The following is a 15708-nucleotide window of genomic DNA, read 5'->3' as shown; positions in this document are numbered from 1 at the left end:
TGGATCTAACTGGAGCCCTTCAACAACAGGACAAGAGGGCAACAGCCACACACCTCACTCTGAGCTCCTTCTGTAAGCTGAACTAGCTTCACCCATGCTTTAATGTTAGTCAAAATTAATTGCACTTAATGGGTATCCATTACATCCTGTGAACTCTGAGCACTGCACAAAGCACTGATCTTTTTGCAAGAGCTAAATTTCAAGACTGGGAAGCTTCAGGTAAAAAGGCAGCCACAACATGGGAAATAGCATTTTGGGTTTCAGCTTATGGTTCTTCCTTGTAGACTTTCTATTTTCACAATCCCCAGAGCACTGTAAGGAGTAACAACTGAGAAAAGGAAATCTGTGGTTATTTTTCCTCATTTTTAGTTCCTTTGTCATCACTTTGCTCTAATTCTCTAGAAGAAGTTTGCCTTGTTGCAGGGGCATTGCCAGTTCATGGTCAATACACTTTCTTGCCACCTGGATTCTGCTTCCTTCAGACCCTGAAGAGGATTGCATTTAACCCTGTAGGGACACTGCACTAAAGAATCTTACCAATAAAAAGAGAAGATTCACCCTAGAATATCTTCCCTGCTGGGAGCAGCAGCCACGCATGTGTACTCCAGCCCATCTTCAGTTTATAGAGTCTACAATTAAACTTCATGCAGTCGTCGCTTACCTCTCCCTGTCACCTGCTAAGAAACCCCAGCTGCTACATCGTCATCTCTGTGACTTGCAAATACACATGTTCCAATTTCAGAACATTTTTTAAGCTTCTTCACACATGAGCTGCTGAACACATGGTTTTCTTTCAAAATACTTCACAAGAATGTTGGCTAACAAATGCTCCGAAGAATCTGGCAATCGCCTTGTGGGTAATTTATAAAAAGAAAAAGCAATGAAATAAAACCATACTTTGGGGCCAATATTTTTTTTAGATTTTTTTTTTTTTTTTTGCTGAGCCTCACTGGCTAGTTTCCTTCCTTTCCCTCAATCCTGCCTTTGCTGGCTTGTTTTTGTCTCCAGGCTTGGACATGGCAGTGGGCATGGCCCAAAAGCAGAGCTCATGAGCTGTGCAAGGAGGGCTTTTTGGGTGCTAACTCCTGCAGCACTCTGCCAAGCCCCAGACGCGGTGCCAGCCTGGACCAGTGCTGTGGGAATGACCCCACTGACGTGCCCTCGCCCTCTCCGGCAGCATCCACTGTGCAGCTGCTCAGCAGAGACAGACAGGACCTCGAATGTATTATGAGCAGGTCTGAACAAAGGTTTGTGATTACCTGTTTTCTCAGAGGGAGAGAAATGAGCAGAGGGAAAGGTAGTGACTCATTCGAAACACTTTGGAGATGGAAATGATGTTAGAAACCAGGCTGAGCTTCACAAAGCCCTGCACTTACAGACCCTCATGGAGTCCAGAGCTACCTATGCTGAACGGTGTAAATTAACCAAAAAGAAGCAATTCAGGAGGTAGTGTGGGAAGGGACTGAAATTAATATTGCATTTGCTAGAAGGAACTGAGCAAATCTCTTTGCACATACATTTTTTTACCATACTTAAACAATATGTCCTACATGAACGTGTGGCCCATTGAGAACTGAGCATATGTAAGACCTCTGTACAACAGCACAAACATTGACGGTGCCTGTCACCCGGAGCCTGCTCCTGATTGCAGCAAAGTGAAACCAAGCTGTGACCAGGTATGTCGTGGCACATCCTGTGTTACCAGCACTGGTCTCCTCCTTTGGCCAAGAAGCAGCCACCAGCAAGCACAACCGCATCCCATCTCATTTTCTTCTCACTGCAGTATCCTAATGCCTCCATGGTACCTGAACACTGCTTGGAGGATGCTTGTCAGAAAGCTATCAGAGTGTTTGCACCAGAAATGGTTATTCAGATTTAAATATTGTCTCTGTTTATACTTGGCAACAAGGGATCCTACCAAAGACAGAGAGCTAAAATGCCAAAAAGGGGCAGGATGGAAGGAAGGGCATTTATCAGCAGAGCTGACAAAAAGTAGCGATGCTCTGAGCGTTGTCTCACACATTTAACCCATTCTAACGGCAAAGAGCAGCATAAGACACAGACTAGAGGGCAGCCATGCTCTGTGCCAAAGGGATTGGAGCAGTTTGCTCAAAGAAAACATTGCACTCAGTGCAGATGATGCTGAGGACAGACATTTTTGTCCCCAGATGGCTTGCTTTGCCTCTTACCCCTTGGCACTGCAAAGCTGCTGTTGACCAGCCTCCCACTCCAGAGCAAGTGCTATGAAACACTCAGGGATACGGGCAGCAGGTCGATGGAAAGAGAAACAAAACAGGACAGAGACTTGCAGCCCGTCTTAAACAACTTCTCAGCTGCATCCACTAGTCAGGGTGGAAGTCTCTGTTGGGTGGAGCTGTCTTTGCTCTTGTTTCCACATGAGAAGAAAAAATTGTTGTTTTCTCTAGATTATAGCAATGCCTTAGAGAAATTTCAGAGGGGGCGTGAATGCCCTGGTGCCTTCCCCAGCTATATCACACCCAGGGACCTGGCCACAGCAGCTCTCAATGACCATTAATAAAATACTCTTTGATGAGCCCCCATCTCCGGCAACACAGAGAGGAGAGATCGCCTATATCCCATTGATGACCTGGGTACTCCGGGGGGGCACAAGCAGACGATGCCTCCAACATGTTCCTGGCAGGTGCCAGTTCCACTGGCCTGCTTGTCATGGCTGGGGTGCATCTGGGGTCACCAGGAACAGAAATTCAGAGTGACTGATACCTACTGCTATGGTGCAGTGGGGGAAGGCCAGATATGCATCTCCTGGTGCTTCCCTTGAACTGGTCATCTCCTCTCCCCAGGGGCATGCAATTGCCATGGGAAGGCAGAAGGGAGGTCCTGGAGGCTTCTGAGGATGCAGTTATGGTGGCTGGATAATTGCATTACCTGTCCAAACACAGACTATCATCTGTTAAGACAGAAACTATTGAACACGACCTGTGAAGAACCCCACGTTTATAGCTTCCCACAACAATAATGTTCTGCTCAAGTCTGCTTCTGTGTTAATGTTCTCTGCTGTAGAAGAAGCAAAAAAGTGACAGCTGTGCCCCCTCCCTCCCTGACATATGAGAAGACACGATACCTTCTGTAGTGGGTCCTAATGCATCTATGGCTTCTTGTGAGACTTGAGGCAGGGCAGCAGTAGCGGTGGCCAGCAGATGGGGATTGTCTAGAACAACAGCTGTCTCCGTCTCTTGTCCTGACACTGCAGGAGGGGAAGGCTCTATTTCAAGCTGAGCCTCTTCAGGGTTCCTTGGTCTCTGTGGTGGTTCAGCATCTGGAGTACTGGTACTAATTACAACATCTGGGACAGAGGTTTCTCCTGAAACGCCTGCGATCGAGTCTGTCACAGCTCCAGATGTTGCATCAGGAATTTCCTTCTCCTCAGGAGCACCAGAGGGCTCACCACTGGCCAAAGATGTGCCAGCTGTTTCGATGTTAACAGCAGGCAATGTGGATGCTTCTCCACTGGTTTCGTGGACCGGGGATGTTTCTATGCTGATTTTGGGAAATGCAGATGTTTCCCCACTGGTTTCATGGACTGGGGATGTTTCTATGCTAGTCTCAGGAAATGCAGATGTTTCACCCCGGGCTTCTTGACTTGTGGATGTTTCTGTTCTAATTTCAGGAAACGCAGAGGTTTCCCCACTTACTTCTTGAACTGTGGATGTTTCTAGGATAATTTCAGGATAGGCAGATGTTTCACCCCTGGCTTCTTGACTTGTTGGTGTTTCTATGCTAATCTCAGGGAGTGCAGATGTTTCCCCACTGATTTCGTGAAGTGTAGAAGTTTCTATGGTAATCTCAGGAAAGGCAGATGTTTCACCTCGGGCTTCTTGACTTGTTGATGTTTCTATTCTTATTTCAGGAAATGCGGATGTTTCCCCACTGATTTCATGGACCGTTGAAGTTTCTATGCTAATTTCAGGAAAAGCAGATGTTTCCCCACTGATTTCATGGACCGTCGAAGTTTCGATGCTGATTTCAGGAAATGCTGATGTTTCCCCACTGGTTTCATGGACTGTGGATGTTTCTATGCTAATTTCAGGATAGGCAGATGTTTCACCCCTGGCTTCTTGATTTGTGGATGTTTCTATTCTAATTTCAGGAAATGCAGAACTTTCTCCACTAATTTCATGGACTGTTGAAGTTTCTATGCTAATTTCAGGAAAAGCAGAGGTTTCCCCACTGATTTCATGGACTGTCGAAGTTTCTATGCTGATTTCAGGAAATGCAGATATTTCTCCACTGGTTTCATGAACTGTGGATGTTTCTATGCTAATTTCAGGATAGCCAGATGTTTCACCCCTGGCTTCTTGACTTGTGAAAGTTTCTATTCTAATTTCAGGAAATGCAGACGTTTCCCCACTGATGTCTTGACTTGTGGATGTTTCTATTCTAATTTCAGGAAATGCAGATGTTTCCCCACTGATTTCTTGTATTGTGGATGTTTCTGTGCTACTTTCAGGAAACGCAGAGGTTTCCCCACTTACTTCTTGAATTGTGGATGTTTCTATGATAATTTCAGGGTAGCCAGATATTTCACCCCTGGCTTCTTGACTTGTGGATGTTTCTATGATAATTTCAGGAAATGCAGATGTTTCCCCACTGATTTCTTGAATTGTTGATGTTTCTATGTTAAATTCAGGAAATGCAGATGTCTCCCCACTGATTTCTTGTATTGTGGATGTTTCTATACTAGTTTCAGGAAATGCAGATGTTTCACCACTGATTTCATAAGCTGTTGATGTTTCTGTACCAGTTTCTGGCAATACAGATGTTTCCCCACTTAGTTCACCAGATGCAGAGGCCTCACCACTTGGCCCAAAACTGTAGGGAAATGTGACAGCTGTTTCCCCACCCAGTTCCTGTGATACTGTTGGTCTTGTCACAACTTCTACTAAATCAGAAGTGACTAAAGTGACTTCTGGAAGCCCCGAAGCCTCCCCACTAATATCAGTCACTGCCGAAGATTGTCCACTTAGATCTGTGGCTCCAGAAATGTCTCCACTGACATATGGGATCCCAGATGGCTCTCCACTGAAGTCTCCTGTCCCTGAAGGAAACCCACTCGTCTCCATGGCTCCAGACCCTTCTCCAGATAGTCCTCTGTCTCCAGAAGGAAATCCACTGATTTCTATCATCCCAGATGGCCCTTCTCCCACCTCTTGTGCAACTGATGTCTGTGTTACAATTTCCACCGAAGTGGTATCCACAAGAGAGACTGTGGGAAAGCCAGAGGTGAGTCCACTTTCCTCTCCAGACAGTAGGCCACTGGTGACATCAACTCCAGAGACTTCTCCACTGCTGTCAATCACTCCACTCGGATATCCACTCACCTTGAGCACTCCAGAAACACTCCCACCAAAGTCTACATGCCCAGAAGACTCACCACTGATGTCTAAACTCCCAGATACCATGCCTGATGCATCTTCACCTCCTGAAGACAATCCACTGATTTCCAAAATCTCTTTTGCTTCCGCTCCCGTAATTGAGGGGGTTGTTGTCACTTCCTCCAAACTGGTATCTATGAAGGTAATGCCCGAGGCCTCACCGCTTCCATCGATACCAGAAGTAAGGCCACTTAGGTCCACCAGGCCACTGATCACAAGTGTTCCAGATGGTTCTCCACTGACATCCAGTCCTGAGGGCAACCCGCTGAGCTCAGAATCTCCAGAGGGCTCCCTGCTGAGCTCAGGCACCCCAGAAGGCTCCCCACTGAGCTCAGGCACCCCAGAAGGCTCCCCACTGAGCTCAGGCACCCCAGAAGGTTCCCCGCTGAGCTCAGGCCCTCCAGAGGGCTCCCCACTGAGCTCAACTCCTGAGGGTAACCCTTGAGCTCCACCACTGGTGTCCCACTCAGTAGATGGGAACCCTGACAGATCTCCTTCACCGCTGACTCCGATGGATCCTTTTCCCTCCTCTCGCCATTCTGGTGCTGTTGTTACAACTTCCACCAATGTGGTATCCACAAGAGATATGGTAGGAAAACCAGAGGTGAGTCCACTTTCCTCTCCAGATGACACACCACTGACTAGCTCAGTGCCAGAGGTTTCTCCACCTAATCCAGAAGGCAGCCCACTGCTTTCCACTCCAGATGGCATCCCACTGAATTCTGGTATCCTTGAAATAGACACCGATACATCTTCTGCAGAAGGTAACCCACTGATGTCAACAATGCCAGAAGGCACGCCACTCAGGTCCCCTGAGGGTAGCCCACTTTCTCCAGGTAGAAAGCCACTGATATGCAGGTCTACTGATGGTAATCCACTTTCTCCAGTCCCTGAGTGTTCTCCACTATGTTCAAATACTCCAGGAGTCGGTTCTCCACTTGTATCTGGGACTCCGGATACCCACCCAGATGCTGAAACTTCACCACTGACTTGATGTTCTCCAGACTGAGTCACCTCCTCTGACACTTTGCTGACGGAAGCATCGGTACTTGTTTCCTCTGGTATTACAGTAGCTGGAGGAAAAGCAGATGGACTCACTGGAAAAGAAAGAGTGAACAAAGACAGCGGATAGGAAAATTATTTACTAAATTGTTTTAAAGAAACTATTAACAATTTCCTGATTGACTTTTTACCTCCAAACTGATACCTTCAGGATAAAGGCACAAAGTCGTATGTGCTTGCAGAAATAATTTGGTCCCTTCAAATTTGTTAATAAATATTATATCTTAAACAACTGTAAATTAAATATCTCTGGGAAACTGACAGACTATATAATCTTTTGACCTGGGACAATGGCAACAGTGACACAAATTCCCAGGTGTCAAAACCAAGCTAGTGCTTCCTTGGAGATAACATGTGGAAGAGAAAATGTTTGGTTCTGCTCTGACCACACTGCAGCTCTGTCCTCCCTGGAAGGCATGGCCTGAGATCTGTTTCTAGCCTGCCCTCCCCATCCCAGATACACAACAACATATTTTGTAAGGTGCTCTGGCAATGCTGTGTGTGCTGGTCTGCTGGTCATTTAGGTTAGTCCTAGACAAAAGTTCAGTAATATACACGTGTATATTACTCCTCCTGTGTGCACAGCCTGACTTTGCTAATATGGTGATAATTGTCTAGATTTAGAGGGACTCCCCTTGAGCAAGGACACAGCCCATTTATTTTGGGAGTGTCCCAACCCTACAACACCAGCCAAGTGCAACCCCAGAGATGGGGAAGCTCTGACTCACCTGAGAGCAGCGACATGTCAGTTGGAAAGACCTCTGTCCCCCAGGCTGTCTGATTTTCAGGTTGAGTGGCAAACTCTGTCTCCGCAGTCACCTCCTCCCCGGATGGTACCCCCTCCACTCCAGGGATCACTTGGGTTGCCAGCACATCTTCAAAGAATGAGGTGATCCCCTCCTCCTCCACAAGTGGCAGAGCTGGAACAAAAATGTATTGGAAGGAGTTTCCAAAAATTCACAGTCCAAGATGCCAGTGAAGTGCTTTGCCCAAACTGGCACCCCAATGTGCCCAACCTTCCTTGTGACATCCCCTTCCCCAAGGAAACAAGTCTACAAGCCCTGTAAGGGGTGGGAGGGTACCTCTGAAGCAGAAGGCATGATGCCGGGACAACGGGTCAGGAAATCCTGTCTGGTTGTAGTGCTGGTAGACAGTTCTCACGCCAGGCGCATCCCCCCCACAGGCAGGACGGGGGGTCACGATGGGATAGCGCAGGCTGCCGTCAGCCAACCAGCCAGCGTAGCATCTGTCCAGGCCCTGCTTCCAGGCAGCGTGGAGTTGGCCAACAGAGGCCAGGGTGGCGTTTTGGCTCTCACAGTACTGCTGAGCTTCTGGGAAGGTGAACTGCTCTGGCTGGCTTGCGAAGAACACCTCACCTGAGGGATGAGAGAGAAAACAGGCGTGAGTCCCTGCATCCCACCCATGCACTCACAGATGTGGAGGTGTGAAGCACATTTTTGCTCCACAGCCGTGCCCAGAGGAAGGGGGAGAACGTACCCTTGAGCCTGTCAATGTAGCAGTACACATCGTAGGTCTCTGAGGCTGGGCGCATGCCATAGGACCGCACGCCTGGAGAGCTCTCTTTGTCTCCTACACAGTTATTTCGGGGATTCACAATGGGATACCTACCAAAAGAAGAAGAGAGGAGGTAACCCAAAGTCAACCTTCTGTACCCTGGACTGAAGAACCTCAGTGTACTTGTGTGGAGGACACGAACACTTCACCATTAGAGGTGCTCAAAGCCCCCGGCATGACTCAGAAACAAGTCCACTTACAGCTTGGGACAATGAATACAAACTTCCCTCCACTTTTCCTACATGTCAGGGGAGCTCATTGCTGCAGGATGTATACACAGGTTAGGAAACAGGTAGGACAGGTTGAGAACAGGTCTATTGACCACTAGATACCATGGCCTGGAGACAACCTTAGGTCAGGAAAGCTTTGGATACTGATGAGCAGAACATCAGGACAGACCAGAGTAAAGCCTCAGTTTCATGGCTGGATAGTCATTTTGAGAGGTGTCTTCTCCAAGTCAATATAGTTTTACCTGACTGTCTGGTCCCGCAGCCAGCCGGCATCACACTGGTCAAAGCCAGCCTCGTAGGCAGCCTGGAGCTGTTCAGGAGTGGCGATAACTGCGTTGTTCTCCAAGCAGGCCTGCTGGGCTTGGACGAAGGAGAAGGCGTATCTGCTGGTGGCAGCGCGGTAGTGAAACACCACACCTGGGGGAAGAGAAACTGTGGTGAGACAGGACCCCTCCTCCACCAAGACTGGTCACCAGAAAGGGTGTTCCCAAAACCAGTGCAAGGACCAGTGACTGTCAAACCCACTTTGGTGGAGATGCCTCATTCATTGAACTCCGCTGCCATTAAGAGTGATGTTCTGGGGATCTCTTTAGCCCTCCTCTAGGATCTTCCTACATTGACTTTCCCCTTCCCTGGAGGCAGATACACATGGGAGTGCAGAGTGTGACTTCTGCAGTCTCAGGCATCAACCAGCTGACCCCTTTTCAGCACATGATGGGGTGGCCCGCAGCCTCCTCCTCACCCCTCCTGTCCTACTGTAGTGGAGGCACTCAGCCTGTCCCTGTCCCCGAACAGGCCTGCACACCACTAGGAACCTGGATGCCCACTGTGACAGCAGAAGCTCAGGCAGTTTTCAGCTGAATGGTTACCTCTAGGAGGAACTGATCTTCAGGCTTCTCGGAGTCCTGGTGACTTACCAGTGGGTGAGATGGGTTGCTCAGGAAGGAGACCAACACCGGGGGCTGCTGTCACTCGCACGAGCTGATCTTCCACTGTGAATGCCGAGGCAGACTCTAGTCCTGGTGTGGCAGTCACCCCCACGACCTCTTCCACCGAGCTCACCTCTGGCATTTCAGTGGTGATGGCAGTGCCTAAGGCTATGGTGGTGACCTCTTCAGGTACAGCCCATACCCCTGTGACATCCCCCCTGGTCACATTCTCCTCCTCTGGGGTAGCTGTCTCTACTGTGACACCGGTGGCGAAGAGATCGGGCAGGACAGTGAAGCCCTCGTACAGCTCGGTGGCAGTGGGTGTGATCTCAATGGGCTCCAGGGTGGCGATGCTGCCGCGGGCCTCCTCCTCTGTGGCATTGCGTGGCAGAGGTAGCTCCACTTCAGTCTGGGTGACAGTCTGGACAGTGAAAGCACTGCCCAGCTCCCTTCCCACCTCGTCGATTAACCGCCCTGGGACCTGAGTCTCAATGTCGTCCCCTACATCAGGAGTCAAAGAAGAAATCAGAGAGGACATGGTCAGTCTAGCAAGGTGTACTGGGCTGGTGCTGCCTCTGAGAAGAAGCTGGATGTTTTCTGGCTCTGAGAGGAGCAGAGAAATCATGACTGGTGAAATAAATGGTTTTCTTTCCTCCACTATGGCTCTCTACAACACCTCAGCATGGAGGGCATATTCATGAGTTAGATGCAATAAGCCACTGCATGCTCCACAGCTGGTAAATCAGAGGGGACTTTCCCTGCTCTTCTTCCCGGGAACACCTTGCCCATATCCAAGTCTGCACTGACCTCTAGTGCCTGCTGTAAGGAATTTAAGGTGGCCGAAGGGGAGCTTGGATAACCTCCACAGGTCTGAGCTGTGGGAGAAAGACAACTGGGTCCTCACACTCAGGGCATGAAGTGTCACCAGGATCACGACCTCCTCCTGCTCTGCCTGGGTGATGACTTAAGAGTTCATCACATAAAAACATGCTAACCCCATCACCAGGACAGCCAATACCACTTGCTGTACCAAATACACTCAAACATCTCCTACCTTTCCCCTCCCAAATCACTTTTCTGCTCAAGTCACATCCCTTGGGTGTAGGAGAACATGCTTAACGTGCCAGTGAGCAGGTCAGACTACAGCAAGGACTGTGGTTTAAAGAGCAGCATAAAACAGAACTGAGCAGGTGAGGAGGGGATGGAACATCTTGGATATGCAGCGAGGCATGTCTCAGCTGAGGAGGGAGGGATAATGAGAGACACTGTCAGACTTTTCCCCTAATACTGCTTTCCCTGCTCTATTTATTTCCAATTCCATTTTCCTGCTAGTTCATTTTATCCAGTAACTCTCAGACCTCAAGAGATTCAGAGAATTAGAGATGCTCAGACAAGGACTGACTGTACTCAGCAGTTTCAGATGCATACCCTGAGATAACCAGAAGGCTATAGCTTGGTGGATCAATCTTTAGCTTTGCCATGTAGCTGGATACCTCCAAGGGGTCTGGGAGGTTTTGCAGGGCCTCCTGACACACCGATCATGCATGCATTTGGGCACAATAAGTCTGTATGAAAGGGATTTTAAAACATATTTTTAAATATTACTATTTTTTAAAGATGGCAGTCTTATTTGAATGTTAGCCTCTGGTTGCCCTGAGTAGACCATATACTACTGTGCTTTGTTCCCTTCTTGCTGCAGGGAGAAGTGTGCAGTTAGAAGAAAAGGGGAGTAGCTGGGATGCTCTCAACTTCCTAGGTGCAATTTTGTCCCATTTCTGATTGCCAGAGACTGCTGCAATTTCTGATTTATCCCAGCGTGGAAACTCAGGCACGTGCCTGTCCCACATCACATCTATATTGACTGCAGCACTATACACATCTTCAGGGGCAGACCTGTTCTCTTTTTCCTTCTCTTCCACCTCCAGCACTCAAAGTCTTGTACATGAAGCACCTGAGCTCTGCTTCATGTCTCCAGGAGAGCTGCCAAAACTGGAAGGTGTGGGAGGACTGGAGAGAAGAGGGCTGTGTTACATCCACCTCCTCAGAGCCCTCCCTGTACAGATCAGGCATCCATGTACTTTCTGGATCTGCTTCCTACCTGAACATGAACGGGGGACTAAGTCCTTTGCCAAACCTGCTTTCCTCCTGCTTTTTAAAAACAAATATTAAAGAAGCAAGAGATTAGCTCTGGCCAGGGAGCTCCTGTTTGCTGATGTGTAGAGCCACGTTGCTTACAGCCCTGATGTACTCACCACTGTAGCAGATGGCATCGTAGCGAGAATGGGGGTGAGGGTACCCCGTTTGGTTGACGTAGAGGTACACAGTCCGCACGCCCACCAGGTTTCCCCCGCAGTTGGGCCGTGCTCTGGAAATGGGGTAACGGACGCTACGATCGGCCAGCCAGCCTGCGCTGCACATATCCATGCCGTCCTTCCAGGCCAAGTACAGCTCTCCTGTGGTGGCCAAACGGGCTCCCAGACTGCGGCATTTGTCGAAAGCTTCTTGGAAGGTGAACTTCTCGGGGGCGGTGGCATAGAAGACTTTACCTGCAATCACACCGTCCATTAGTACAAGAATTAGCTGTAGAATTTAATCCCTATTCCCTTTGTTTCCCCTTTCCACTCCTGAGAATCTGGATAAGATGAAAAATCCTGTGTATTACAGCTGAACTGCAACCCCATGTTGGTGACTGTGTATAAAGACCAGAAGAAAGGGAGTCTTTCTGAATACAGACTAGAGTAAAACATATCAAACCAGCTAGAGCCACAGGGCAAGAGGAAGAGAAAGGACAATTTTAGTTCTGATGTGCTGAATATTTCAATGGATCCCTGTCATAGGCATGGGTGATGGACACCTCTGAATGTTGCACCATCAAATGGACGACCAGAGACATGCAGGATGGCATGGACTCTGGTGGATGTTAGATGGTCTCCACCCTCTGTGCTGCATTAGTCATTTGACATTAAAGTTGTCCAGGGTCTAACAAAGAGACTGTAGAGAACATCTGGCCTTGCTGGGATATGTGCTTTTCCATCTTTAACTTGCCTTGCCCCTAGGCCCTTTGCCTCTGTATTTACTGTTGTCCAGTCTAAGCATGATCAGATCAGCACGATCAGTCTAAGCTTCTACATCTAGTAACAATAAAAGCCCCAAATCACCTTGCATTTGCTCTGCATAGCAGTAAACATCATAGGTTTCATCTGGCTCACGGACACCATAGGTCCTCACTCCTGGAAATTCATCCTTGTCGCCGTAGCAGCGCTCCCGGGGCCAGTGGATGGGGTACCTGGGGGAGAGAGGGTGCATAAGGAGTGGAGGGGGCAGGACCCCAGCGAGGCTGGGAGGGAGCTGTGGAACACTGCTCAGTGTGATGGTTTATGTTTTTTTCCTGGGTTATGGGGAAGGGGAAGGATGATCTGCTGTCCTGCCCTCCTTCTGATGGTCCTGAGCACAGCAGGTCCCTGGGAGCACTGACCAAGGGCATCACGCCAAGGTGTCTCCCCAATGGGGGATGCACAGCTCAGTACAGTTGAGCCAGGCTTGTGCATCTTGGCATAGCATCTGTTTTGTTCAGGGAGGATGAAGCATCAGGATTAAGCCATTGTCTGTCACCACTAGCTGAGGAGGACAGTGGTCACTCTGCTTTCCTACTATAGACTCTCCCCTGGCAGAGAATGACTTGCAATCCACCACCTCCCTTCTGCACACCAGCAATTACAATAGCTGCTATTTAGCAACTGTTTCTCAACCATTTTCAGTCAGTGGCTTCATTACAGAAACCTTTCCCTAATGACCCTGCTGTGGCCTTCCTTTCCCCTCTACCATTCATTACCTGACAGTCTGATCAGCCAGCCAGCCAGCATCACACTGCTCGTACCCATCCTCGTAGGCAGCTTGCAGCTGCTCGGGAGTAGCAATGACAGCACTGTTCTGGATACAGGCCTGCTTTGCTTTCTCGAAGTTCAAGGTGTACCTTGTGGAGATTGCTCTGTAGTGGAATACGACGCCTGGAAAACACAACGGTCATCACTCACACATCTGCTAATGAGCAACCAGCCCCTTTCTTTACAAAGAAGTTACAGATTCAAAGAACAAATGCTACGTGTCAACTAGAAACAATGAGCTATTTATGCTGATTGTCTGTATTTGAGCATCTCAAGCCAAGGGTGACTTGATGGGCTTCTTTCACAGGACCTTGTGGAGCACAGTGGTTACCTAGGACAGCGACTGCTCTCCCATGGTGCTGCAACAAAGTCATGGTACATTAAAAGACAATACCTGAATGAACAGTGGGAGGAAACCCATCGCCCAGAACACTAAGATATATCATCATCAGAAGGACTCAATAGTTTCCTGATACAGCTCTGAGCAACATTTTAAGTGCACGGTTCAGATATCAGCCGGTGGGGCAGAGCAGGGACTGTGATGCTGTGCAGGTTTGAAAACTGCCACCTCCCAAGGTCCTGCTCAGGACCAAGGGTGCTGAGTGTCAATCACTGTACAGACACCCAGGAAACAATAACAAGAGGCAAATATACTTAAAATCTTCAGATCTGCTGCAAACATTTCTAAGTCGTATTTATTTGATGAAGGATGGCTATCAGTTCAGTCTGGTCTGGCACGAGCAGGCTTTAAGTCGAGGTGAAAATTCACCAGGAAGATATGAGGGCGCTCCCAGCCTCCACTGTCATGTGAACAGCAGAGACTTGCTGGTTAACTGCTGTAGTGGAAGCTGTCTCCCTGTCCTACACTGAAAGCAAGAACCACAATAAACATAAGGATTGTAGGAAACTTCTGTTATTTTATCCACCTATTACTAGGATGGGCTTTGCAAGATGATGGGGGAAGTTTTTGCAGAACAGACCAATTCTCCAGCTGAGGGCATCCCATCTCCTAAAATGTTTGGAAGAAATAAAAGGTCTTATAAAGGCTCTGTTTCAGCTTCACCCCTCTGAGCCATAGCCCAGCGTATCCAGTACCACCTCCTGCCAAAGATGTCGTCTTACTGTCTCTGTAACTCACCTTCTGCCAGAAGAGTCATTTTATTGCCATATAGTCTGCCATGAGTCATTTTACTGGTTTGTTTAGTCTGGTCCTAGCCTGCTAAAATAAATGTCTGGCCCATGGCTTCTGCTCACCTACCCATTGCCTTATCTGTGACCTGACTGAAAGCGTTTATGCCTATGGGGAAAGCAGTACCTCCTCTGCCCATATATTTCTCCCTCCCTTCTGCCCAGGCCAGGCAGAAAGACCTTGAGAGGAAAGAGCAAGGGCAGGATCTCACCTTTCACTAGGACCTCTATTGTGTCTTGTCTGTCCTCAATCCCGTACATCACTTCACAGCGATAAATCCCAGTGTGGTTGGACCTCAGCGCCTTGATTTCCAAGGTGGCATCAGTGGGGATGGCAGGGTAATTGGGCAAGGAGATCGCCTCCCTGTATTCGGTGTTGAGCCGGATTTTTCCACCAGTGGCCACTAGCAAGACAACTTCGGTCCCATTTGAGAGTTTGCTCCATTTGATCCGTGGGGTCAGCAGAGCACTGGTGTCCTGTTCCTCTGGGATGTTGAAGTAACAGGGGATGTTCAGGGAGCTTCCCAGGACAACACGCAGGGGAGACTGCTCAGGTATCTTCACTTCCAGGCCATCACTACTGTCTGCCAGTTCCCAAACAAAGCAATGGTTACATCAATAACGCATTTTATCCAAAATATCCAGTGCTTCCATATGCTCCAATGCCTATATCTGCTTTGTAAACCTGTACCCACATCTTCAGACATAACCTTTTTGGTCTAGTCTGCTGAAAATAACTTGCAGAAAGGGAAGTTACAACCATGACCCTTGTGTCATGGTTGGTTTTAGGATCTGACCAGTGCTGGATGTGGGAATGAAGGGAATGAAGGGCTCTACTGAGTGTGGCTGCTGCCCACACTATGAGAACACACCTGATAGGGTTTAAAAAGGGGAGTGCTGAAATTCCCTTAGTTTCTCTATAAATCTGATTTTTCTTGGAGGTATCTCCCTGGCTCCCCAAGCACAAGAACAGTAAGAGGCTATGGGATAGCAACCATCCAAATAGAGGAGCCCTGGGTGTACATGGAGCAGATCTTGGGTACAATTATTTCTGGCAGCTGCCCATGCTCAGAGATGGGACCAGAGTGCAGCACATTGCTCAGTCCCGCTTTCCCACACCCCAGGGCACGTACCTGAGAGCTCCACAGAGACGGCTGTGGTGATGACTCGCAAACACACAAACACTAATAGTAAAGTGGTCATAGTTTACCTGCAAGAAAAAACACAGCGAGAAAGGATTTATGAGAGCTGTATGTTCATAGGGAGCTGAGAGCTGCAGATGCTGCTGTGGGGCAGTGCAATACTTTCAGCTGCCCCTTAAGCCTCCTACATGTGGCTGGCAGTGAAAGCCAGTCCTTGGGGAAGGATGCTGTCTCAAAGTGCCTCTTGCTTCAGGAAATGAGTCTGTGAGACAAACAAATAAGAT

General features: G+C 48.6%; 1 protein-coding gene across 2 annotated transcripts in view; it reads right to left on the bottom strand.

The window, feature by feature from the left end:
* Positions 1-15485, bottom strand: part of ACAN (aggrecan) — a 28703-nt gene extending 13218 nt beyond the window's left edge. For both annotated transcript variants that reach the window (XM_074880160.1, XM_074880161.1), the window contains exons 1-14: positions 15416-15485; positions 14495-14866; positions 13043-13217; positions 12369-12496; positions 11463-11756; positions 9199-9711; positions 8524-8698; positions 7974-8101; positions 7559-7852; positions 7205-7396; positions 4583-6511; positions 4081-4534; positions 3535-4020; positions 3104-3474 (exon numbers count right to left, since the gene is read on the bottom strand). In XM_074880160.1, coding sequence (XP_074736261.1) covers positions 3104-3474; positions 3535-4020; positions 4081-4534; positions 4583-6511; positions 7205-7396; positions 7559-7852; positions 7974-8101; positions 8524-8698; positions 9199-9711; positions 11463-11756; positions 12369-12496; positions 13043-13217; positions 14495-14866; positions 15416-15485 — 5581 coding nt within the window. The remainder of the gene's footprint in view (positions 1-3103; positions 3475-3534; positions 4021-4080; positions 4535-4582; positions 6512-7204; positions 7397-7558; positions 7853-7973; positions 8102-8523; positions 8699-9198; positions 9712-11462; positions 11757-12368; positions 12497-13042; positions 13218-14494; positions 14867-15415) is intronic.
* Positions 15486-15708: the final 223 nt, after the last annotated feature.

This window comes from Strix uralensis, chromosome 11 (assembly GCF_047716275.1).
Source record: "Strix uralensis isolate ZFMK-TIS-50842 chromosome 11, bStrUra1, whole genome shotgun sequence".
Taxonomy (NCBI): Eukaryota; Metazoa; Chordata; class Aves; order Strigiformes; family Strigidae; genus Strix; species Strix uralensis.
This window is presented reverse-complemented; position numbering and strand designations above follow the sequence as displayed.